We start from the raw sequence: 25,613 nt of genomic DNA, 5'->3' as shown, positions 1-25,613 counted from the left end.
AGTTTTGCTTTACTAAAGACTAAAGAGTGAGGATTGTGGATTTAATTCTGACATATGGTTTTGTGTGTTCTGGTTACTACAGATAGGCCAGGTAGTTACAGAAGGGTTAGTCTTTTACAACCAGGGATCGCAGGCTTAAATTTGACAGCTCATAATAAAAAAAGGAATTTCACAATTCCAATGGATCGTGGAACTGAAAATTTTTAGATAAAGGGCAAATTTTTATGAAGGTATAAATTTTTATGACCTCTTGTGATGCCATCAAAGCCAAAGACGAGGCGTGTAAATGTCCCAGTGGTTTAGAGGAAGGCGTATATGGAGATATGGGCCATGTTTTCAGTAATGTGTGATGAGTAGATAAGGGGGCACTTGAAGGTACTGCTTTTATACACTTCACTTAAAGAGCCGGGTGAGGTTTATGAGCTTATGGTGGAAACATCCATTTATGGAGCCTGCAATTGCTTAAAGCATAATGCTGTATGTGGCTGACAAAAGGCTTGATCTAAAATGAGTACATTTTCCATTTATAATTCAGTAATATAAATAATACGTTTAGTTTCTGCAAAGATTATGGGTGTTCATGGGTCACCCACGTGAGTTGCCATTTGTTTCCTTTTCTTGACTCTTCCGTCCATCCAAAGCCTCCAGGCCTTCAATGTGGGATTCTGCATTCAAGTTTCATTGGCAAGAGTCAATCATTATTTACATTCCCTCCCCCCACCCAGGGCCTGTCTACAGTCAGAACCTCATGGCCACTGAGTGAATACTGAAAATTTACCCCCATTCTTCTGGATTTTGACTGGGTAAATTGGTATAGAGGGTTGTGGTTCATGAAAGTGTTTTTTTTTTTTCAGCCTCCGCTTATTTGTTGTGAGGCCGCAGGACGCTCTAACATGGGGATTCTGCGAGGTGTAGTTAAGCGTGGGTTAAAGGAGAACTAAATCCTAAATAAAGAAGTAGCTAGAAATGTTGTACATCATGTTTTGAGCTTCTGTACCAGCCCAAGGCAACCACAGCCCTTTAGCAGTAAAGATCTGTGTCTCCAAAGATGCCCCAGTAGCTCCCCATCTTCTTTTCTGCTGATTCACTGCACATGCTCTGTGCTGCTGTCACTTACTGAGCTTAGGGACCCACTCACAATATACAGTACACATAGAATAGAAATGTCACAATATAAGGCTGATTAGTAATTAATACAGATAATTACTACATGGCGGCACAGAAACCAGTACAATTAGCATCAGAATTTAATAATCAGCAAACCTGTAGCATCAGCTTATATTACAGCCAGGGAAGGTCATTTTCTGCTGGATAATTAGTGACGAGCCCTAAGCTTAGCTTCTCAACAGCCAATCAGAGCCCACTGAGCATGTGAATGTCACAGACACTTTCCAAGATGGTGACCCCCTGTGACAAGTTTGAAGTCCTGGATCATTGCTGCTATTGACAAGCTCAAACTTAAACCTCGTCCAATAAGTTCACTATATAAAATATACCATTTTTATACATATTCATTTTTGTGGGTTTAGTTCTTTAAATGGTCTCCCAGTTGGCGATACAGATTGCAACTCTAATAAAAAATTTAAAATTATGGAAATGAATGCGTCTTGTGAAGGGTTAAACATCACAAAGAAGCTGGCAGTCTTTAAACCAGAGAATGGGCCCATTTGTACCCAAATATTTTATTTGGGGGGGGGGAGGGGGTGACTGATAGGAGAGAGGAGCCTTATAGAGGCCTCTGTGAGTCTTTTGTGTAAGAGTTTCAGCACACATTGGCATACAAGCCGGGACAGGAGGTAAGTGAATCTCTCACGTGGGCGGCTGTGCAACAGATGTATAACTGCATGGACTAAATAGTCCGGCACATACAGGCTGTTGGAAATTTCCATGAGTCCCCAGGCCTGTAATAAATATTATAGTATTGCTTTCCCCCCTCCAAACAGAAGAATGTGTTCACACACTTCCAGCTGATCAGTGGATCTGCCAGGTCTGGTTTAACACCAAAAGAAAAATTATTAGAGGGTATTGACAGCTTTAAAAACTTGCTGTATACAGCTTGTCATCTGTTTGGCCCCGGGGAACTTTCCTACGAGGAGTATGGATTATACTGCAGGCTCTGCCTATGTCTGATTTGCAGTTCTTTTAATTAAAAACGACATACTGCAAATTGAAACATGTTTATTTCCCCTTTAAAGTTGATTTTGAATACTAAATTCTTTATTATAAAGTTGCTTTTGAATTCTCTGATCTGTTTTTTTTCTGAATGTGCTGATAATGCAGAGAATTCTGTTAATTCTGCCTTGCGCGCTTGTTAAAGACTGTGTGAGTTGCAAAACCTTCCAACATTTTGGAAATAAAAAGAGGGACAAAAAAATTGGTGCTCGTAGCATGGCAATTTTGACTGCGCCCATTTGGTGGCCACACCCCCTAATTACCATGCTCATTTTACAAAATTTGGCAGGTTATGAAAGTTTGAACATTTCTGTGTTTTTTTCCCCCAGTAATTACAGTTTTGCTATTGAAGGTGAATTGCCCTTTAAGCTGTGAGTCTAACTTCTCCCAAGAGACCTGTTTTAGATCTTATATTGTTACAATTACTTATTTGCTTATCTCAAAATAGTTACAAAAATATCTTATCTGCAGCTGTGGCTCTCTGCCAAAAGCCAATTGAGTTTGAAACTTTGTTTCTTATTCTGGCTGTTCAGTGCAGAGAAAATCGTGACTTTCCAGTATAAACGAGGGACTGCGGGTTGTGCTGTCAAAAAAGGGACTGTCCTTCTAAAATGGGACAGTTGGGCAGGTCTGAGTTGCAGTTCAGACACAGGCAGCTTAATCTGTCAATGGCATAAAGGATAATCTGTAGCATTTTGACACTTGTAAATGTAATGTAATTGAAATGCATACTTCACTGCTGGTTCTGACTAATGAAGCTATCAGATCTACCAGTATATACTGCACTGGTCTTCCTTTTTTTATTTGTTTATGGTTAGCTTTGTCATGTTTGAATAAAGCTTGAAAAAAGAAAAAAAAGTGTAGAGGAGTCGTGGCCAATGGGCATGAGGTGGGCGGGGCTTAGTTGGAGGAGGCGTGAGTGTGTGTTTGCTGCTGGCAGTGATGCTGCGTTGGCTCATATACAGGGAAGCAGCCGGCGAGAGCAGTCAGGAAGGCAGTGAGCTGCACAGGTACATGTGTCTATGTATTGTCAGGTCTCTCCTCCTCCTCCTCCCAGGCAGCTTGATGTAACTTCTACCTGACTTCCACCATGATTAGGCACCTTCTATTCCATGAATGTCTTAGTCTTTTTAACTTTGTACAGTTGCTTCTGTATTTTCCATCGCTTTGTAACTATGGCAGCAGAATAAAAAAGGATATATGTGTGCATATGTATGTACACACACAAACACGTGTATGGGTTCCGTTATCTGGAAACCCATTATCCAGAAAGCTCCGAATTATTGAAAGTCTGTCTCCTATAGACTCCATTTTATCCAAATAATCAAAATTTTTTGAAATTATATTTTTTTTCTCTGTAATAATAAGAGTAGCTTGTACTTGATCCCAACTAAAAAGCAATTAATCCTTATTGGAATTAAAACCAGGTTTATTTTATGTTTACATGATTTTCTAGTAGACCCAAGGTATGAAGATCCAGATTGCAGAAAGATCCATTATCCGGAAACCTCAGGTCCCATGCATTTTGGGTAACAGATCCTGTGTGTGGGTGTGGGGGTGGGTGTGTGGGTGGGTGTGTATATATATATATATATATATATATATAGGGGAAGAATGGCGGCACTCACAGGATTTTCAGGCGAAATAAAGAAAAGAATATATATATATATATATATATATATATATATATATATATATGTATATATATATATATGTATATATATGTATATATATATATATATATATATATATATATATATATATAATACATAGAAGAACCAGCACTTTCTGTGTATGTGTGTGTGTATGTATATATATATATATATATATATATATATATATATATATATATATATATATTTAATAATCCCCTTGTATTTCTATTTCCTTGCGTGACGCACAACTCCAAATCCCACACACATGTAGTCTGTTCATGCCATCTGGGTTGGCAAGGTTTACAACAACTTGTAAAGTGCGTGGGAGCGAGTGCTGTGTTTTTTTGTGTTTCTTTGCCTAAAGCCTCTGCACCAGGGAAAGGGTCTATCTGTAGGGGATGTGTTTTCTTCTGGATGCTGTGCTGTTAACTCCTTGTCTGCCCATGGTATGTGGCCAGAGGCTGGTATTGTGAAGGTGCTGTGTCTGCTGGTTATGTTAATGGAATAGTCATGAACAAGACCCTTGGGGAAAATTATATATTGTGTAAAATAGAGACTTTAGTGAGTAAATTTGTGATCATTGTGGCATTAAACAACTTTATCACCTGCGGGGCCACAGGTTGACATGCCACAAGTGCCTTGGCTTTACGTGTTATACCAGGGCTCATGTGTTTTACCAGCCAGATCTGAGTCCCCCTTTAACAAGTATCTCGCTTAAAAGAGAACTAAACCCAAATAATGAATATGGCTAAAAATGGCATATTTTATATAGTGAACTTATTGCACAAGGCTAAAGTTTGAGCTTGTCAATAGCAGCAATGATCCAGGACTTCAAACTTGTCACAGGGGGTCACCATCTTGGAAATGTCTGTGACACTCACATGCTCAGTGGGCTCTGATTGGCTGTTGAGAAGCTAAGCTTAGGGCTCGTCACTAATTATCCAGCAGAAAATGAGCTTCCCTGGCTGTAATATAAGCTGATGCTACAGGTTTGCTGATTATTAAATTCTGATGCTAATTGCACTGGTTTCTGTGCTGCCATGTAGTAATTATGTGTATTAATAACTAATCAGCCTTATATTGTGACATTTCTATTCTATGTGTACTGTATATTGTGAGTGGGTCCCTAAGCTCAGTAAGTGACAGCAGCACAGAGCATGTGCAGTGAATCAGCAGAAAAGAAGTTTGGGAGCTACTGGGGCATCTTTGGAGACACAGATCTTTACTGCTAAAGGGCTGTGGTTGCCTTGGGCTGGTACAGAAGCACAAAACATAATGTACAACATTTCCAGCTACTTCTTTAGTTAGGCTTTAGTTCTCCTTTAACTATGGCAGGAAATGGGTAGAAGGGCACATTCATTCTAGCAGCGCCTGCTGTTTTTGTGCCTTAGTGTAAGTGTTGTGGGTCACTGAAGGGAGGATTCTGTAAGACAGGAAGGTGCAGCTGGTGTTCCGGAGGTTATGTTAGGTGAGACACGGCCTCATGGAACTGACAATACTCTGCCATCCACTTTATAAATAGTAACTTTTTTTTTTTTTTTTAAAGAAAGACGCTTGGGGCCAGATTGGGATTGCAAAAATAGGGGATTAAATTGAAAGGCTAAGTGCAATGCATCCTGGGCCTCAAAGTCGTACAACCCGTGTTCCCTTTAGCCCTGTGATTTTGTGGTTTTCCTCTGTACTGCAGAACAATTGCAAGATTTTGTAATCGGCAGGCTAATTGCACACTGCCTCTGTAATAGGGGAAAGGCAATTTTGTAGAAGGAAATAAAAAAAAAAAAATAAAAAAAAAAACCCCCACAAAAAACCTCTTTAAATAATAAATGTGAGTCCTGGGGGGCAGGTGGAGTTTTTAACGTAAACCAGAGCTTTGAGTTGACATTCAGGCAGTGGGAAGTGTTTATACTAAGGGTGCACTAGACATGGAGTGATTTTAATACATCTCCGCTTCATACGCTCCAACATGTGTTCACATTTACTCATCATTAACTCTAAGCTGGCTTGTCTCTAATAGGCAAACATTTTGTCAGCTAATTTGTTTCATTCGTATGTTGTGTTTATAGAACTTTTTTCTGCTTTTATGACGTGTAATAAGAGGTTTTTATTGTTAAAAAAAAAACTTTAATTTATTGACTATTTATTTAAGTGGCTACTAGCCCGATGCGGCCAACACGGCCTTCCCATAATAAACTTCCCACTAGGCAGAATTTTTCCTTAATTTCCAATACAGATTCAGTTGCATTGAACAGTTCCGTGTTGTAATATTTGTTTTGTAATTATGTCTTAAATTTCTGGAAAGACCCCGGGTAATATCCAGATAATTCTGGCAGCATGGTGGTGCACTGGTTAGCATTGTTGTCTTGCAGCACTGGGGTCCTAGGTTCAATTCCAGCCAGGGCATCATCTGGAATATGTATGTTGTTCCCATGCTTGTGTGGGTTTCCTCTGGATACTTGTTAATTGGCTGTGTGTGTGAATGTGATGAATACTTAGATTGCAAGCTCCGATGTAGATTAAGTTCCAGGTTTGAGGCATACAAATAAACCTAAGTAGCTCTTGGCTGGTCAAGTCATCATGTGCTCAGGTCTCCAGTTACAGCCTTATCACTGTAGTCTATAAAAAGAGAATTGATCTGACATCCTATATCTACTATTGTGATTGTGCAAAGCTTTGTACTACTGACCCCATAGAGTAACATTGTAGCTGAGCTTGATAAGTGACACAAGTCCAAGCTTACAATTTTAAGGACCTTATTTATATTTCAAAGTCCTAGGACCTCTGCCTTTAAACAGTCTTTGGGGCCATGTTGGCAAGAGATTCTCAAGTGATTTGAAAGGAAAATCGAATTCATCATAAATTTGGCTTTACAAGGCTGGACTGTTTTTCTGCATATTTATCTTCGTATTACGTGGACTAATTACTATCATTGAACCGATAAATGGAAATAAAACGAGGACCACTGGTCAACTTCAGAAAAGAAAAAAAAATGGCGGCACGCTGGACTTTTCAAAAGAATCAAGAGCCTGCCATATTGTTTCCTGTAGCTACAGAGCTATACCTGCCAATTTAACAAGTTTTTAATAAGTTTCATAAGCTAAGGGCACATGAGGTTAAAATTCAGCTATTTTATACTCCTCGTTTTTCAGCTTGAGACACTTTCTATTCATCTTTATTGGAGAGGGGTTTTTGAGTACCTTTTTGTTGACACAACTATTCTACCATGTCATAGACTTTATTAAACGTGGATCTTATTTTATTTTCTGTTGATTAACTGGGAAAGTGACTCGCAGACGCCTCCGATAGTAGCCAGGATCAACTGCCTGCAAACCAATTAAGAAAGACATATGGCTTCATCTAACTGCTGATATCTCGTTCTGTTTCCCAGAGCCATCAGCAAGCAGAGTCCATTCCACTCCATTAGCTCTGCTAAGTCAACCATATTAACACCAGAGACTGCCTGTTTTGTGATGACTTCAAAGCACACAGACAGCAAGTCAGATTCTTAATTTATTTGAATTGGTTTGCAGGGGTCCATGAAGCAAATATTTCATGCAGTGGAGAGTAGCCTATAAACACTTGGGCTTTGAGCAATGGGGTGGACTGTTTCCATTGGGTGATTAGGGAGTTGCTGGTTTTACTTTATTTTTTTAAATTTTTTATTTTTCTTAACTTTATTTGCTGAGTATTAAAGACATCCATCAAGATCAACTTTTGTGTTTAAATTAAGCCTGCTTAGCTGCCAGTGAACTGCCAGAGGAAGGATAACCCCATCACAAGCCATCTCCAATCTGCCTAAGAGGGGGAAATGATCCTTCTTGGCTCCAAGAAGCCAATCAGACCTTCAGGGAGCCTGTTTCTCAACCAACAAGGCCACTCCCTCTCATTTTGCTTGTTTCTAATGAAAACTATGCCCTGCTTTAAAACAATGTTCATCTTTAACTTATCTTTAGTTTCAAGGAACAATCTATAATTGCCTTTATGATGATTCATTTTATTTAGCTCTATAGCTCCATCCATGTATGATCATTAAGAGCTATGTCTATGGTGCCATCAATTTATAAGCCATGGGGACGTGCAGGAATTGTCTTCATTTCTGGCCAAGTATTAATATGAGAGTCTAAGGGGCCGATTCATGAAGCTCGAGTGAAGGATTCGAATGAAAAAAATTAGAATTTCGAAGTATTTTTTTGGTACTTCGACCATCTAATTGGTTAAATTCGTTCGAATTCGAACGAAATCGAACGAATCGAACGAAAAATCGTTCGACTATTCGACCATTCGATAGTCGAAGTACTTCCCCTTTAAAAAAAACTTTGACCCTCTACTTCGGCAGGTAAAACCTACCGAAGTCAATGTTAGCCTATGGGGAAGGATTTTCCTTCGATCGTTGGAATAAATCCTTCGAATCGTTCGATTAGAAGGATTTAATCGTTCGATCGAACGAAAAATCCTTCGATCGATCGATCGCAGGATTAGCGCTAAATCCTTCGACTTCGATATTCGAAGTCGAAGGATTTCAATTCGAGGGTCGAATTTCGAAGTATTTTTAACTTCGAAATTCGACCCTTAATGAATCTGCCCCTTAATGTCATTATTAGCAGGGTAATTAGAAATACTTCTGAATATGTGTGTGTGATCAAACGGTTTTGAGGCCCTTCTTCATGGGCTGCAGGTTGCTCATCTGTAGACTGTCTAACCCAAGACATACGTCGGGTGTCTGTTAAAACTCCCAGCATCCTCGGCCATCACAAGATTGCCTGAAAACGCAGCTGTTGCACTGGGAGAGTGGATTTGTGGCCTGGAGGCAAGCGTCTTTTCCATCACTGAAATTCCTATTGACTTTGTAGTGCCCCCCCCCCTCCAACGCATTCCTCTCTGCTAGCTGTGCTCATGGCATGCTCCCGGGGTGGTTGATCTATTACTATGTTTTCTTTGATTAAAACTTTCCTACACACAACAATCTTGCTGTTGTGAACTTTTCTGTCTAATTCTTTACATGATTCAGTTTCAGTGTTTTTTCACTTGTATTTTTTTTGTTTTGTTCATTTTTTGGTGGCGTTTTTCTCAGGGTGGTAATGTCTGTATAATTTAGTTTGTTTCTTAAAAAACATAATCTTACCACTAATGTTTCTGCACCTTAGCTGATTGTGCAAGTGACCTATACTGTTGGTTCTTAATATACTTTACTCGTCTTGAACTCCGTTTAGCTATAAGCATAGCATTGGATATCATTCTAAATCCCTCTGATATGTCTTTGGATTGAAAGGTGGGGTGTGGGATATGGAAGTTCTAATCTCCAGTGAGAAATAGCCAATAAAATAAAAACTTAGATTTTAGTTTTTTTTGTTCCCACTCTAAGTGTCTGGTTGATTTTTGGGTTTGATTGGGTTTTGAATTGGTGCCCAATTACTTTGTTTAATCCGATCGTTTGGCCTTAGGGCCTTGGTCTCTGCCATTGGTGGGCATATCGGGGACAGATCCACTTGTTTGGCGTGGTCACCAAACGAGCGGATCTTTTCCCGATCTTATCGTTTATGGCCACCTTTACACAGTTATACATGGATTTAAAGGGATATTTGATGGTCAGCTGGTGGCAAACATAACCATGCCCTCCTAATATTTCCTGATAAGCTCTTTAGCTCTTCTGTGCCGTTACTCAACAGATGTCTTCAATGATCTTATGACTGACGAGAAACTGTTTTCTTATCAGCATGTGACTTTCCGATAAACTTTTGTCTTTCATAACTGTAAATCATCAACACAAGTCTTTGGGAACAAGGCCCTGTATTGGAAAATACTTTGTTCAAATTCAACTTTGTTCAAATTCATTGAGCAAACCGTATCTCAGATGAGGAAGTAACCTTGTTTTATTTACAAGAAAAATCCATAAAAAAAAAAGCCAAAGGTAAACTGCTTGGTGAAGTTAGGTGTGTCTTGTGCCATTACATTGTGACTTATGGGCAGATTTATCAAAGGTCGAATTTGTGATTTTTTTTGTTTTACTCTAATCATTTTGAATATTCTCACAATACGAATGGGAAGTTATTAAGAAAAAATAATAAAACGTCTAATATTCTATCAAATAGTCCCGACCTGAAAATTTCGCAGTTGAATTGGGGTTTCCCTCCACAAAAAACTTGAATGTTTAGCAGACAATTAAAATATTCAGATGGGTCAAGGAACCTCTGCCATTCACTTGTAAATAAACTTGGCTGGTTTTAGGTGGTGAATATTCGAATTAGAACTGTTTCCATGGTCGAGGTGTGATAAATCTCACTTTCGAATTTACTTTGGGATGAGGGGATTAAAATTTTAAAGTGTGAATTTGGTTCAAAAAAAGATATTCAAATTTACTATTCGACCCTTGACTTCAACGCATGTAAACTTCATCTATTAGCATTCATTCTTTTCATATACATAAAATCAGAACTAATAAAAATTCTGTAGGGCAACTCTATCAAGAGCTTGATTAGGGGGTGGTAATGTACAGCATCTGCAAAAGTGAGATTGTATAGCGTTTTTCTATGGATTTGCTCCCAGGCTCTAGCACCCCCTCACCCTATTACATATGGTGATCAGACTTTGTGCAAGTTTATGCATCAGTCAAATACGCTCCAGGAGAATTTAACACAAAGGTTTACATTGATCGTCTCCGAGAAAAACTGGTTGTCAGGACAGGATGTAGCAGAAAGACAAATGGGAGGTCTTTTATGGTCAGATCCCTTTTTTCCTTTCTAAAAAATGTTTTTGACCCTTTGAAAAAGATCAGGATATACCCTGGGTCAGGACAATCCTTCCAAGCTATCCATGAGTTTCTACATGGGATCTCTGTGAGTACGTGGCTTGTGCCGATTACTCTGTGCTCTTCATTATTGGCTTATTAGCTGTCCACCAACTCGTCCTGATACACAAGTAGGTTACCTGCTTGTAGGTACCCACCAATCAAAGCTGGACATCCTGACGAACCAATTAATGAGCTGTCCAGTATATCCAAAGTGACCTCTTGGGTTGTATTTTTCTGGATCTTCCCATCACCAGCCCTATCATGGAAAAATGATCCCATTCTGCAGCTCAACAATAATGATAGTGTTATTGTGTAGGGGAAGTTTATAATGGGTGTGGGTCCGAGTTAATACTTGTACTGCGAACTGTCGGTGTGTGTTCTGTTTTGCATAAGCAACATTTATCACTTACGGTTACCTATTAAACGGCTTGTGCAAGCAGTTCCGGAGCATAATTAAGCCATAACAGACTTTAAAAACGAATTCTATACAACGTTTATTTGTACCATAGTGTTTTGTTAGAGGTGGAAGAAAGCAATTAAATATGAACAATGCTTGCAGACGCACACTTTCTGGTAATCATGTGACTTTTACATCTAGACCCCCCCAGTTTAATTTTATAGTATTGCTCATATTATTAGTTTCTTAACCCATGAACTCTGTAAGAAGAAGGTATTTGTATTTCTGTTTGTCACCATATCTAGACAACAATAAGATGTGTTGTCTGTACACAGGCAGTCTGAACTCAACCATCTTGCTTTAGGTCCCACATTGTGGGTGTATTTTCCTTTACTACAGGGGTGTCTGTTGGTGAAAACTACCACTCTGATAGCCTTACCTTGCGGAGGATGCTGGTGGAGTCTGATGTGTTGACCTAATCTGATTCCCATTGTTCCTTTTCATGGTTGTTTGTAAGCTGAGCTAATACGGAACACAACCTTAGAAATCGGTGAGCCAAAGTAATTTTCTGGAAATTGCTGTTTCATGGAAATCCCCATCTGCATAGTTGCTTTGTGGAGCAGAAAGCTTACCTATGGATGACTGCTTCTGAACTACAGTTTGCAACATTTAATGGCAGCCGATGGCTGGGAATACAAGACTCACAGTTAAAGGGGAACTATCTCGAAAAATTAAAGTTTAATATAAGCTTCAGCATACTGAAATAACTTTCTAAATACAATCAATTAAATATTCTCTGCTATTTCTGAAATAATCAAGTTTATCTTCACTCCCTCTCTCAGCATCTGTTTCTCTTCATTCTGTCTTCATTCAGCAGTTGGGTGTCAGATATTCATTGACGGTTAGATCCAATATATCTTATAGGGGGGCTCCTTTTGCCTAGAAGATGTATTAGAGCTCACTCTATTAAAATCACCAGACATCATGTCTCTCTACATGCAGAATTTGTGCAAAAGGCAGTTATTATGTTAGATTCTGTTTGTACTGGAATCAGTTATTTGAGTGAGCTCTAATACATCTGCTAGGAAAGGAGCCCCCCTATAAGATATATTGGATCTAACTGTCAATAAATATCTGACACCCAACTGCTGCATGAAGAGAGAATGAAGAGAAACAGATGCTGAGAGATGAATAGTGAACATAAACTTGATTAATTCAGAAACTATGCTGAATATTTAATTGATTGTATTTAGAAAGTTTCTTATTTCATTATGATGAAGCTTATATTAAATTCTCATTTTGTTGATGGTTTCCCTTTAAGTTAGGGCAAGGGGTAGTGGTTCAGTTGGCGAGGGAGCCATTGGGTGTCTGTACATGGGAGGAGACATTACATTACTTCCCCATATACAAGAGACTTAATTGCTGCATTTAACAGCAGGTAGTGTTTCTTGAGTACCTTTCTAATCATGCAGGACAGGGATTCTTTATGTAAATTGTTCAGATTTGCTTTGGCAGATCCATGATCCTTTGGGGTGCAACCAATCAATCTGAGCCTCCAGGGGCAATGAGTTTCTGCCCCTACCAGAGTTTTCCCATTAGATCGGGACACTTTCTATAATGAAAGTTCCCAGGAACTGTCTGAAATAAATCACAGCTGACGAAAAGTAGATGTTTATGCACGAAAAGTGCGCAATACTGTTAAGAGAAGTTCATAAATATCCGTAAGGCTGTGGATGTTTGAGATTTTTATCATAATATGATACTGATCTGTAGTATGTCTGCGCCAAAGGGCTCTGTGTTGAATTGTTGAAACACCTGTCAACGTCCAATTTGTGAATTATGACAAGTGAGTCCACAGTCTGTAGCATATTTGGTAATGAAATTGGCATCAAACTGGACTCTAGGCTGTAAGATGTTATAACCACATCTATTGTTCTCAGATCACTGGTGTTGCCCCTTGAAGTGGACTCCTGCACTGGATCGGGTACCTGCAGGTTACCCGCAAAAACCTGCGTTACCCTGCGGCTTGCAGGTAGAAGTTTCGGGAGCCGGTATAGACGCGGTTCTCCTGGGTCGCAGGTCTTCTCAATAGCGAGTTTTACTCCTTTTTTTTTTCTGATCACGCCTACTTCTAATGATGTCACTTCCGGGCACGGATTGCGGGTCGTGTTTTACAAATTGGTTCAGTGCAGGACTCTACCTTGAAGTGTATTGTGGTAGGATTAGTCCCAATTGATTTATAGTTTGCTGTGCTCTGGCATAGATATACAGTAGGGTTGCCACATGGCCAGTAAAAGTGATGCCTGATGCCAATGTTATTAATAGGGGAGATGGATACAATTATAGTTATTTTTCCCAAAAAAGGTGGCAGACCTAGACACATAGCAAAAAGCACTTAGAGCAATCACAACAATCTGATGCAGAACTTTAAAAAACTGACTTGCAGTTAAAACTCTCAGCACAGACCTAATAATCGTCCGTTGTTTGCAGGTTGCTGAGTTTTATAGTTGCACAAGATCTGAATAGCCTGGCAGTTGGCCCATGGCAGGTTTCCGTAGGGCTTGTAAATGATCCGTTTGATACGTTACCAGTGTGTTAACATAACAGGTCCTATCAGATCAGTGTAACGTAAACCAGAGAAATATCTGCTGTGTGTCCGGATACAAACAGATAATCTGCCTTGAAGGAAGACATCAAATACTCGTTAGTAAAAATCATTAATTACAAATTCAAAAATGTTTGATAACCACAGGAGATAGTGTTCGTTTTCCTCCAAAGCTGCAGCAAGATTTATCTGTACAACCCAAGTGTTGATGAACATGGGCCCCATAGAGTAACGTTTTATTTACTTAAAAAAAGGAAAGGCACTTGAAATTCCAGCGTTCTTAAGGGAAGTCAATTTCCTCTTTACACTTCCTTTTCATCAGTCTGGAAACATCTCCTGGCCTTTCCCTGTTGATGCAGTTGTAAATTATGGCAGGACCTCTGATCTACAGGATGTACTCTTGACATTCTGGGTTCAGCCCCACCCCTTTTTCTATCCAGCATATGGTCGGTCCTGGCTCCCGTACTTCGTACTGGTAAGTGGTGACGAGCAATTTTGGCCAGTTTGACTGGTGTTGGGCTTTTCTTTAGCACCCTGCTTTTTCAAATCTGTGACTTGCTGAACTGCCTCTCTCAGCATCCCCTGACTGACCTTACAGTTGGAGGTTAAAGGACCAGTAACATCAAAAAAAAATTAAAAAAAAATTTGTTAGTATACATCGAAAAAAACCACCAAGACAAATTAAACTTAAAAATTGCAAAGCCTTTATTAAGAAATAACTTACCAAAACTCCGCTTCCGCTCCTCTTCAGAAAAGGCAACATGGCGATGATCCTCCTCCCTGGCTATTTCCCATATTCTACTGACTGCATGTGAAGGAGCATGGTCCTTGGTAAGTCAGACGCGCTGGTGGCCCTCATCAGTTGTCGCACAAGTCCATCTGGCAGTTCAAACAGTGCAAGCTGGCCTTGTTGCCCTTGTCACAAGAGGATCACCACGGCTCGGACTTGGAGGGAGGCGCCCTACGGAGGAGGCTGGAAGAAGAAGAAGAAGCCACAGAGGAAGGCGTTGGCGGCAGCAGTAGTGCCCCCAGCGCAGGAGGAGGGAGAAGCACAGGTTCGGCCTTGGCTCCCCACAGGCTTGCACGCCTTCTGTCGCCAGTGTCTGGAAATCGGAGCAACCATCTATCCACTCACCCATGGGCATGGCTTCCATTCTCGATGGAAGGGACTATCACCACCAACCCCCGATCACGGACCCCACTATGACAATGGCTTGCGATGCCCCTCCCGGCATGAGTATGAGCAGCACATACACCATTCTGACCCCTCTGCCGCTTTTGCCCCCAATCTCCACCGCATCAGACAAATTCCCCCATCACCTCCACCAGTGGATACCGGGCAATGTCAGTGGCAGTGTCTGTCTCCGAGAGCTGAAATAGCCAGGGAGGAGAAATCGAGAGCCGCACAATGGATCATCGCCGTGTTGCCTTTTCTGAAGAGGAGCGGAAGCGGAGTTTCGGTAAGTTATTTCTTAATAAAGGCTTTGCGATTTTAGAGTTTAATTTGTCTTGGTGTTTTATTTTCAAAGTATACTAACAAATCTTTTTTTAAATTTTTTTTGATGTTACTGGTCCTTTAAAGATCATTTTACCCTTTTTTAGCTGCACCCAGCTGGGCTCGCTGGAACACATATGCAGGATGTGGGGTTCTCAGAAGTATTCTTTATTTAACCAAAGGGTGGTACCCTGATCAGGAAATCAGCAGAGTGGCACTGCTCATCTCAGCGTGGCATCTTCATACATTATTATTGGACTTTATCCACCATTCGAATCTCGAATAATTGAGGACATTTCTAAATCGGCCTAAAAATAAATTTCATAGACACCATAGCTTTTCCATTGTTTCTTTTTGGGTGCAGTAGGCAACTTGCCCAGCATATGATGCCTGTTGCCTACTTATAAAAAGTCCCGCTTTCTATGGCCCCTCAGCAGTTGCTCTATGCTTATTTGACTTTATAATTCAGGTTTGAGTTGTGGCACCTATGTACATGATATAAACAGTGCAGGGAAGGTGATGAGAATATATTTTACCAGTATTTTCCTATACAAGGGTGGCATACCGCCCAACATTTTGGAAATAAAAAGGACAAAAAAGTTGCCGCATGCAGTGTGGCAACATTTTTTGACCACACCCATTTTAGTGGTCACACTCCCTAATTACCATGTTCATTTTACTGAATTTGGCAGGTTATGAAAGTTTGAACCTATTTCTTTAGTTTTTTCAGTTATTACAGTTTTGCTCATGAAGGTGAATTGCCCTTTAAGCTATGAGTCTAACGTCTCCCAAGAGACCTGTTATCTTGTATTGTTACAATTACTTATTTGCTTATCTCAAAATTGTTACAAAAGTATTTTATCTGCAGCTGTGGCTGTTCTGGGCTCTCTGCCAAAAGCCAATTAAGTTAGAAACATTTTCTCATTGGCTGTTCAGTGCAGAGAAAATTCGGACTTTACAAACGAGAGACTGAGCTGTCAAGAGGGACTGTCCCGCTCAAAACGGGACAGTTGGGAGATATGAAGGGTGGAGTTATGTATGTAGCCTTGCCCACAGTCCGTAGCATGGCTGCCTTCCTAAATATAAGACTGGAGGTCATTAAGTAATGACTGGAGTTATTGACCCCACCACCCAAATAAAACCTCTGCCATTGTAACATGCTATCATATGTCTTTCTGTAGAAGCCGTCTCCTGCCCTATTTTCATTCTGGCTTTCAGACCACTGCCGTGTTGCTTGGGGAAGAAAGACAATGAAGTTCCAAGTTCAGAAGTTTCTTCAGGTTTAGAAATAAATGAAAACATTTAAAAATGGCTATAACTGGTCTACTTGCTTAGAATTCCATTGTCCTCATCATACCAAGTTAAATTTAAAGGGAACTACCCTTTACAGATCAAGTTCTCTTTCCGTATCTATATTTCACTCACCTTGGATTTTATCCTGTTTTTTTTTTGTTTTTTTTTTTTCAAATAAAGCCAGACTATAGTAAATGGCTCTTGTCTGATATCCCAGACCATTTCTAGCACAAATAATCAATGCAGCTTGTGTGTGTTCTCCATCCCTGGGTTAAGAGAGAGCCCTGGCATCTGACTGGGTGTAAGAGAAGAGAATAATAAACAGAAAAGGACCAGAGGGCAGTTCTATCCATCATCTTTGTCAGGCGTTCACCCGGGGAGCAAGTAAATATACTTACCATGAGCTTGGTGCATGTTTCTGTTAGTTGCACTTTGGGTGCAGCTCTTGGTGACTTGTAGTAATATGTATAAATACACAAACTATAATGTTATTAATGATGCGTAATGATGCTTAGTGATGCAATGCAGTGATGTCACTTTTATTCATTATAAGAACTAATGTGCCGCCTTCTTTCAAATAGTGGGACTTTGGGTGCAGTACAGCTCTTGGTGACTTGTAGTAATATGTATAAATACAGAAACCCTCAAAGCAACACAAACTATAATGTTATAATGATGCTTAGTGATGCAATGCTGTGATGTCACTTTTGTGTGTTCATTATAAGAGCTAACGTGCCCTTTCTTTCAAATCATATTATATTCGAAGTCCTCTCACAGTTTCACAGCTTCCATAACCTGCAGGATTGGCTTATGGGGACCCAAGTCAGCAATTATGCCCCCACCCCCCCAAAAATAAGGGAACCCAGTAAGGCCTGTGAACTCTCATGCTGGCAGCTTGCAAACGGACTGAGCCTTGTCAGGGGCCGAGTACAATATCCCATCTGTTGGCTCTGTTTGTTCTGGCTGCCAGAGCATCTGGAAAGGTAACGTCTCCTGTCAAAGGTACAACTGGGAGAGAGATCATCTGCCCTTCACTGTGTAATCTTTACTGCGGGGCATAAATCCCTTCCTGCAGCTGCTGGAAATGAACTGCCAGGCTCTGTATCATGACTTTTAACTTCTGTTTTTATCCATCAAGAGATCATTTATAATTTTCTGCACATTTCTAGTGTTACTTATCAGTATACTGTAAATCAAGAGAGCTGAAAAGTAGTGTTCTGGCTATTATGTTACACATCCAGTCACTCCAGCCTTTATACATTACATTTTTGCCTAACTAACCATATTAGACACATTTTTTTATTTTGCACAGACTATCTATTTACCCAGTTTTTATTTTTACACTGAATAATTTATTTAATGGTGATCGGTGGGTTGCGGATAAGCCCATGGTTCCTTGCACATTGTGTTAGCACTCTTGCCCAGTATCCAATTTAATTAACCCAAGGTGTGTATAATAAAACAAGAACACCCAAAACCTTAGCCATTTAAGGCCGTGCCAACCATGTTCGGTATTCACAATGAAATTGGCCAGTGTCTGACCCAAGTGGAGACTGCCAGTGAGAATATGGGGAGTCTGGAGGCTCTTGAAAGCTCAGCAGATGGGGTGGTAGTGGATTTTGGATATAGCGTGTGGCTCCGATGACTTCTAGGAAGTGTGAGAAAGAAGAGCACTTGGGTGTGAGCCTGTGTGGAGATAACGGGAGGCACAATCAGGGAACAAATTATATAATATGTGGTGTTTTCCAAAATACCTTCACTATGATAAACATCATTCTTAGCAGTTAAGTGTGGAAAGACCATTGCATCATAGTGTAGGTAATGGGGTTCTGCCAATGCTGGCCTTTCAATTTCCAAATTAGATTAAATAATATAATATTTATAAATGGATTAGCCTAGTCTCTAAGCACTTTTCCTGCTAAAACATGGCTACTGATTTAAGATGATATGCTACTAATGTGAAGCCAGAAGTCGATATCTTTATCAAATCAACACTGTCCCTGATGCAATGATATCTGAAGGGAACTGCAGATGCCCCATGGGATTTTTACTTTCCGAGGAAGCATTAAGCACAAGTTGACTCTTGACGTGTCCGCAACAATCTTCCATCTGAGTAAGCCGCAGTTAATGTGTATAGACTGTACTGGGAGGCAGACAAGCAGGCATGGAATCTTACACGTACATCTGTGTGGCTGTTGCAACACGTTTATTTTGTCGTGGGCTCAAGTTTGCTCTGATATTAATGTTATTTGACTAGTAGCACATCAGATCTCTAGTAGATGACAGTCTGTCAGTCCCCAAAGGCTTATCTACAAGAATGGAAGGCATGTAGTGCCGCAGTAATATACCATGGAGGATTTACTAGGAGCAGTCTAATTATATAATGTTCAAGTTAACTTGACCATGAGGAAAAGGTCAGTTATATATTACAAGCACACACGCAACCCTGAGTTGATTTATTTTGTTTTGCAATTGTTTTCTGAAGCTCTCCCCCTGTCCTGTAAGTCGCCATCTTGGTTTTCTGATCCTGCCTCCTGCAGGGTAGACTTCCTGTAAGGCGCCCAAGGGGGAGGTTCCTTCAGCACATGCCATCCATGTCCGTATATGACTGATTTATTTAATTTGATTACAGCTGCACAAAAACTAGTTTCCCTTGCCCAGTGCTCTTGTTAATGTATAATTAACATGCATAAAGTTTCCACCAATCAAATCATTAGGACTCCATGCAGGAAGTCATATGACATTCTCCTGTCCATACTCCATGGAGTAATAACCTCAGATTGATTTTTAATTTACTAATTGTAAATTGGATGCATAGTATCTTGTGAGCTATATTTGGCTGCTGGTTGGCTACTGAATGTGGATATCTTGCTTTTTGTTTTCTTGTCTTTATTGCACCTTATTGGGTAATTCTATTGAGAGAATTGTATATCTGTGGTTATCCTTCCAGCCAAGTGGCACAAATTACATTGTTACTATTCAGAAAACATAATCCGTGTTTGGTTCCCACCAACTATGGTATTGCTGTAATAACCCAGCTAGCTGTCTTAAGGTGTGGATAGTATTAATTAAATAAGTGGCTGATAATTATTAGGGATGCACCGAATCCAGGATTCGGCTCGGTATTCGGCCAGGATTCAGCCATTTTCAGCAGGATTCGCCGAATCTTTGTGCCTGAATCGAATCCTTAATCATGTGACTTTTCGTCACAAAACATGGAAGCGGCACTATTTTCCCCTCCCCCTCGCTGATTTGCATATGCAGATTAGGGTTCGGATTCGGTCCGGTATTTGGCCGGATCTTTCTCGAAGGATTCAGGGGTTCGGCCGAATTCAAAAAAGTGGATTTGGTGCACCCCTAATAATTACTGTGCAGTTGTTTTCTCAGGAGCTCAGGCATTTTTTTTTTACTAACAGTTTGACTGGCCAAGTTCATTGTGTTACAGAAAACCTCCAAAAACTAGGTAGAGTCGAGGCTGAGAGAATAGGGTTATATCTGGTCTTTAACAATAGTCAGCTGAGGTTACATCTTTAAAGGAAAAGTAAACTTGGAAAATTAAATGCTCAAAGTCACTAGAGCCCTTTAAAGGAAAACTATACCCCCAAAATGATAGTTTAGATTAAATTAAGTGGCATAGTAAAGAATCTCACCAAACTGGTATATATATTTAAGTGAATATTGTCCTTTTACATCTCTTACCTTGAGCCACCATTTTGTGATGGTCTGTGTGCTGCCTCAGAGATCACCTGACCAGAAATACTACAACTCTAACTGTAACAGTAAGAAGCGAGGAAGCAAAATACACACCTCTGTCTGTTAATTGGCTCATGTGACCTAACATGTATGGTTTGTTTGTTTTGTGTGCACTGTGAATTGTAGGATCCCAGGGGTGGCCCTTATTTTTTAAAATGGCAATTTTCTATTTATGATTACCCAATGGCACATACTACTAAAAAAGTATATTATTATGAAAATGGTTATTTACATGAAGCAGGGTTTTACATATGAGCTGTTTTATGCAATACATTTTTATAGAGACCTACATGGTTTGGGGGGGGGGTATAGTTTTCCTTTAACCATGCAGGTTTTATAAATCTTCATCTCCAACTATAAGCTGGTGCACACATTAATCCAAATGGTAGTCAATGCCTGGGTGCTGGTTATAAATAGATAAATCTAAAACGCATCAAATGAACTTCACTCGCACGACTTTTTAGTGCATAAAAATTTTGTAGTTTATTTCGACCTTTGGGCTCTTACCTCAAGCCGTCATCAGGATTTCCTTTTTCTCTGTACTGGTATGGGACATGTTATCCAGAATGCTCGGGACCTGGGGTTTTCAGGATATTTGATCTTTCCAGAATTTGGATCTTCATACCTTAATTCTACCAAAAACATTAAATAAAACCAATAGTCTGGTTTTGCTTCCAATAAGGATTAATTATATCTTAGTTGGGATCAAGTACAAGCGACTGTTTTATTATTACACAGAAAAAGGAAATCATTTTTAAAAATTTGGATATGATGGAGGCTATGGGCCTTTCTGTTATTCAGAGCTTTCCGGATAACGGATCCCATACCTGTAATAATAAAACAGTAGCTTTTACTTGATGTAGATTTATATTATTAATCCTTATTGGAAGTGAAACCAGCTTATTGGGTTTATTTAATGTTTATATGATTTTCTAGTAGACTTACATAGTTACATAGTTAAATTGGGTTGAAAAAAGACAAAGTCCATCAAGTTCAACCCCTCCAAATGAAAACCCAGCATCCATACACACACTCCTCCCTACTTTTAATTAAAATTCTATATACCCATATCTATACTAACTACAGAGTTTAGTATCACAATAGCCTTTGATATTATGTCTGTCCAAAAAATCATCCAAGTCCCTCTTATAGTCATTAACTGAATCAGCATCACAACATCACCCGGCAGTGCATTCCACAACCTCACTGTCCTGACTGTGAAGAACCCCCTACGTTGCTTCAAATGAAAGTTCTTTTCTTCTAGTCTGAAGGGGAGGCCTCTGGTACGTGATCCACTTTATGGGTAAAAAGGTCCCCTGCCATTTGTCTATAATGTCCTCTAATGTACTTGTAAAGTGTAATTATGTCCCCTCGCAAGCGCCTTTTTTCCAGAGAAAACAACCCCAACCTTGACAGTCTCTCCTCATAATTTAAGTCTTCCCTCCCTCTAACCAGTTTAGTTGCACTTAGTCTCTGCACTCACTCCAGCTCATTTATATCCCTCTTAAGGACTGGAGTCCAAAACTGAACTGCATACTCCAGATGAGGCCTCACCAGGGACCTATAAAGAGGCAGAATTATGTTTTCATCCCTTGAGTTAATGCCCTTTTTTATGCAAGACAGAACTTTATTTGCTTTAGTAGCCACAGAATGACACTGCCCAGAATTAGACAACGTGTTATCTACAAAGACCCCTAGATCCTTCTCATTTAAGGAAACTCCCAACACATTGCCATTTAGTGTATAACTTGCATTTATATTATTTTTGCCAAAGGGGTTTTAAATTAACTTTTAGTATGATGTAGAGCATGATATTCTTAGACAACTTGCAATTGGTTTTGATTTTCTATTTGTGGTTTGAGTTATTTAGCTTTTTATTCAGCAGCTCTCCAGTTTGCAGTTTCAGCAATTGGGTTGCTAGGATCCAAATTACCCTAGCAACCATGCATTGATTTAAATAAGAGACTGGAATATGGATAGGAGAGGCCTGAATAGAAAGGGGAGAAATAAAAAGTAGCAATAACAAAAAATGTGTAGCTTTATAGAGCATTTGTTATTAGATGGGGTCAGGGAAAAGCTGAGAAAAATCCAAAGAAAAAGGCAGATAACTAAAAAAACTATAAAAAAAAAATAAAATAAATACAAAGTATGGATGCACCGAATCCAGGATTCGATTCGGGATTCAGCCAAGATTCGGCCTTTTTCATCAAGATTCGGATTCGGCCAAATCCTTCTGCCTGGCCAAACCGAATCCTAATTTGCATATGCAAATTGTGGGGAGTGCGGGATTTCACGTGACTTTTTGTTACAAAACAAGGAAGGGAACCAATTTTTTTGCCCACTTTTTCCTTCCCCGCCCCTAATTTGCATATGCAAATTAGGATTCGGTTCAGGATTCGGCCGAATCTTCCAAGGGGGATTTGGCCGAATCCAAAATAGTGGATTCGGTGCATCCCTAATACAAAGTTGCTTTGAATTTTGCATTCTATGACATGCTAAAAGTTACTTTAAAGGTGAACTATCCCTTTAGGGCTAGTCCACACGAGCAGATTCGGGGAGATTTTGTCGCCTGGCGACTAATCGCCTCGTCTTTTGAGCGACTATCTCACCAAACTGCCTCAGAGTTTTTCCCCATAGGTGACAATGAAAAGTCGCCTGCACTAATGCACACGCGGCGATGCGTTTTCAATAGTCGCCCAAAGTTGCCTCAGTGTGGGCTTACCCTTAAGGTATGAAGATCCAAATTACGGAAAGATCCGTTATCCGGAAAGCCTCCGGTCCCGAGTGTTCTGGATAACAGGTCCCATACCTGTATAACAGATGTAATGGTGGAATTGAAGTGCATCAAGCCATCCACACTACTTTCAGATGGTTTTGGTTTTATATAGACCGTTGTCACAGTACAGTTACAGCTGCAGGTCAGATGAGACTTCCTCCGGATATTTTAATGCAGTTATTTTATATATTTTATACATTTCCTTTAGCTTCTGCCACTGAACATCTGTGCTTTAACCACGTTCTGTCTCTTGCAGATGAGAAGAATGCACTGGAACCCTGTAATGAATTAAGAAACTCTGCTTTTGCAAGATGGAGGCGTAAACTCCACCACCACGCCATCAACTAAAATGGCCGATCAGTATTAGACCAAGCTTATCCATTTCACACGCTGAAAAGGGGGGGGGAAACTACCATGGTAACATTAATAACCGAGAAGCTTCAGAACCAGAGCTTGGATGATCTGTCATGTAAAACCTACAACCTTAATCTGGTGAGTAATTGTGAGTCACATTCACTTTGTCTAATTTCACTGGAAATTAACTTTCTGAACTTTAGTCAAATGCACCTGTCATTTTTCAGCAATGCGTATTGAAATTGACTTATTCAAGCTTACAAGTTCTGGATGTTGAACGAACACACTATAATGCTGAATTAAAGGGATTCTTCACCTTTGAGTTAATTTTTAGTATGATGTAGAGATTGATAATCTGATTCTGGTTTTAATTTTTTATTGTGTTTTTTTATTTATTTAGATTTTTATTCAACAGCTCTCCAGTTTGCAGTTTCAACAAACTGATTGCTAGGATCCAAATTACCCTAGCAACCATGCATTGATTTGAATAAGAGCCTGGAATATGAAAAAGAGAGGCCTGAATCGAAAGATGAGTAATAAATGTACCAATAACAAAAAATGTGCAGCTTTATAGAGCATTTGTTTTTAGAAGGGGTCAGTGACCCCCATCTGAAAAAGGCAAATAATTTAAAAAAAATAAAAAATTAATAATGAAGAACAATTCAAATGTTGCTTAGAATTAGCCATTATATGACATACTAAAAGTTAACTTAAAGGGAGTTTACTTTAAAGGGGTGGTTCATCTTTAGGTTTACTTTTTATTATGTTATAGAATGGCCAGTTCTAAGCAACTTTTCAATTGGTTGTAATTATTTATCTTTTATAGTTTTTTTTAATTATTTGCTTTCTTATTCTGACTCTTTCCAGCTTTCAAATGGGGTCACTGACCCCATCTAAAAACCAATGCTCTGTAAGGCTACAGATATATTGTTGCTGTTACTTTTTATTGCTCATCTTTCTATTCAGGCCTCTCCTATTCATATTCCAGTTTCTTATTCAAATCAATGCATGGTTGCTAGGGTAATCTGTACCCTAGCAACCAGATTGCTGAAACTGCAAACTGTAGAGCCGCTCATTAAAAAGCAAAATAACTCAAAAACCACAAATAATAAAAAGCAAAAACCAATTGCAAATGGTCTCAGAATATCAATCTCTACATCATACTAAAAGTTAACTCAAAGGTGAACAGCCCCTTTAAGTCTGAGTAATCAACCTGTTTATTATTAAGCAACAATGGATATATTTCACCCCTCCAAACCTTATTTCAATAGTTACATGTTGTATTCTGCTACCGACTCATCCAGCAGTGTGGATTCAAGTTTTATCATAGGTAGGCAGGTCCATTTCACTTAAAGGAGAAGGAAAGGTTAAAATTAAGTAGCTTTATCAGAAAGGTCTATATAAATACACCAGTAAACCCTCAAAGTAATGCTGCTCTGAGTCCTCTGTCAAAAGAAACACATTTCTTTCCTTCTATTGTGTACTCATGGGCTTCTGTATCAGACTTCCTGTTTTCAGCTTAAACCTCCAGGGCTTGGGCTTGAGCATGCTCAGTTTGCTCCTCCCTCCTCCCCTCCCTGCTGTAATCTGAGCCCAGAGCTATGAGTGAGCAGGGAGAGACTCCGGCAGGAAGTGATGTCACAGCAAGTTAATATGGCAACTGTTATCCTAAACAAACAGAGCTTCTAGAGCTTTTTAATCGGGTATGGTAAAGCATTCTGCAGAATAAATATAGCATTCTAGCTTACACTATTGCAGCTAATCTATTGGCAATAAAATGCATCTGCAGCTTTCCTTCTCCTTTAAGCAGCTGTTAGAGAAATATGCCTTTTTCTCAGGTTTTATCTTCTAGCCATTTTCCATTCCATTCCATGTAATATTCCTCATATATTTATCATATTGATTCACATTTTTACATAATTATACCCAGAAGCTGCATGTTGAGTCCAGCCCTATATTTCTAATGTCTAGTTTTGTACGGAAAGCTATATGGCAGCTCCCTATTTCATAAAACCGCTAAAATGCTGAGAAGGGATGTTCTGTGCACACGAAGCTTAGCTGTCTGTTTGCGGAAAAATAAATAGAAAACCATTCTAGATTTTGTATGTTTTTACAGCTGCTTGCAGGGTTTAGCAGCTGATATTGCCTTTCATATTCTATAAAAAAAAGAAATCATCCCAGTCTCTTAGTGGGTGCTTCGTAATGTTTTCAGACATTTCAGTGGTGTGTAAGTGGAGTCTGCAACCAAACACTCCTCCCACCCCCTTTTGTTGCTAAGGGCTGCCATACTGTTTGCAGTTGGGAATTCCAGATCTCTGACTCATGAATG

The 25,613-nt window shown here is 39.6% G+C and overlaps 1 protein-coding gene across 2 annotated transcripts in view; it reads left to right on the top strand.

The window, feature by feature from the left end:
* The window catches only part of fam53a.S (family with sequence similarity 53 member A S homeolog), a 66,850-nt gene that overhangs the window by 4,618 nt on the left and 36,619 nt on the right, over positions 1-25,613 (top strand). The window contains exons 1-2 of one of the 2 annotated variants that reach the window (XM_018236514.2): positions 3,089-3,182; positions 23,187-23,422. In XM_018236514.2, the coding sequence (XP_018092003.1) occupies positions 23,345-23,422 (78 nt within the window). In that variant the 5' untranslated portion in view covers positions 3,089-3,182; positions 23,187-23,344. 2 annotated transcript variants of the gene reach the window in all.

The sequence above is a fragment of the Xenopus laevis genome, chromosome 1S (genome assembly GCF_017654675.1).
Source record: "Xenopus laevis strain J_2021 chromosome 1S, Xenopus_laevis_v10.1, whole genome shotgun sequence".
NCBI classification, from domain to species: domain Eukaryota; kingdom Metazoa; phylum Chordata; class Amphibia; order Anura; family Pipidae; genus Xenopus; species Xenopus laevis.
Note: the sequence above shows the minus strand (reverse complement) of the source record. Positions and strands in the feature narration are given on the sequence as shown.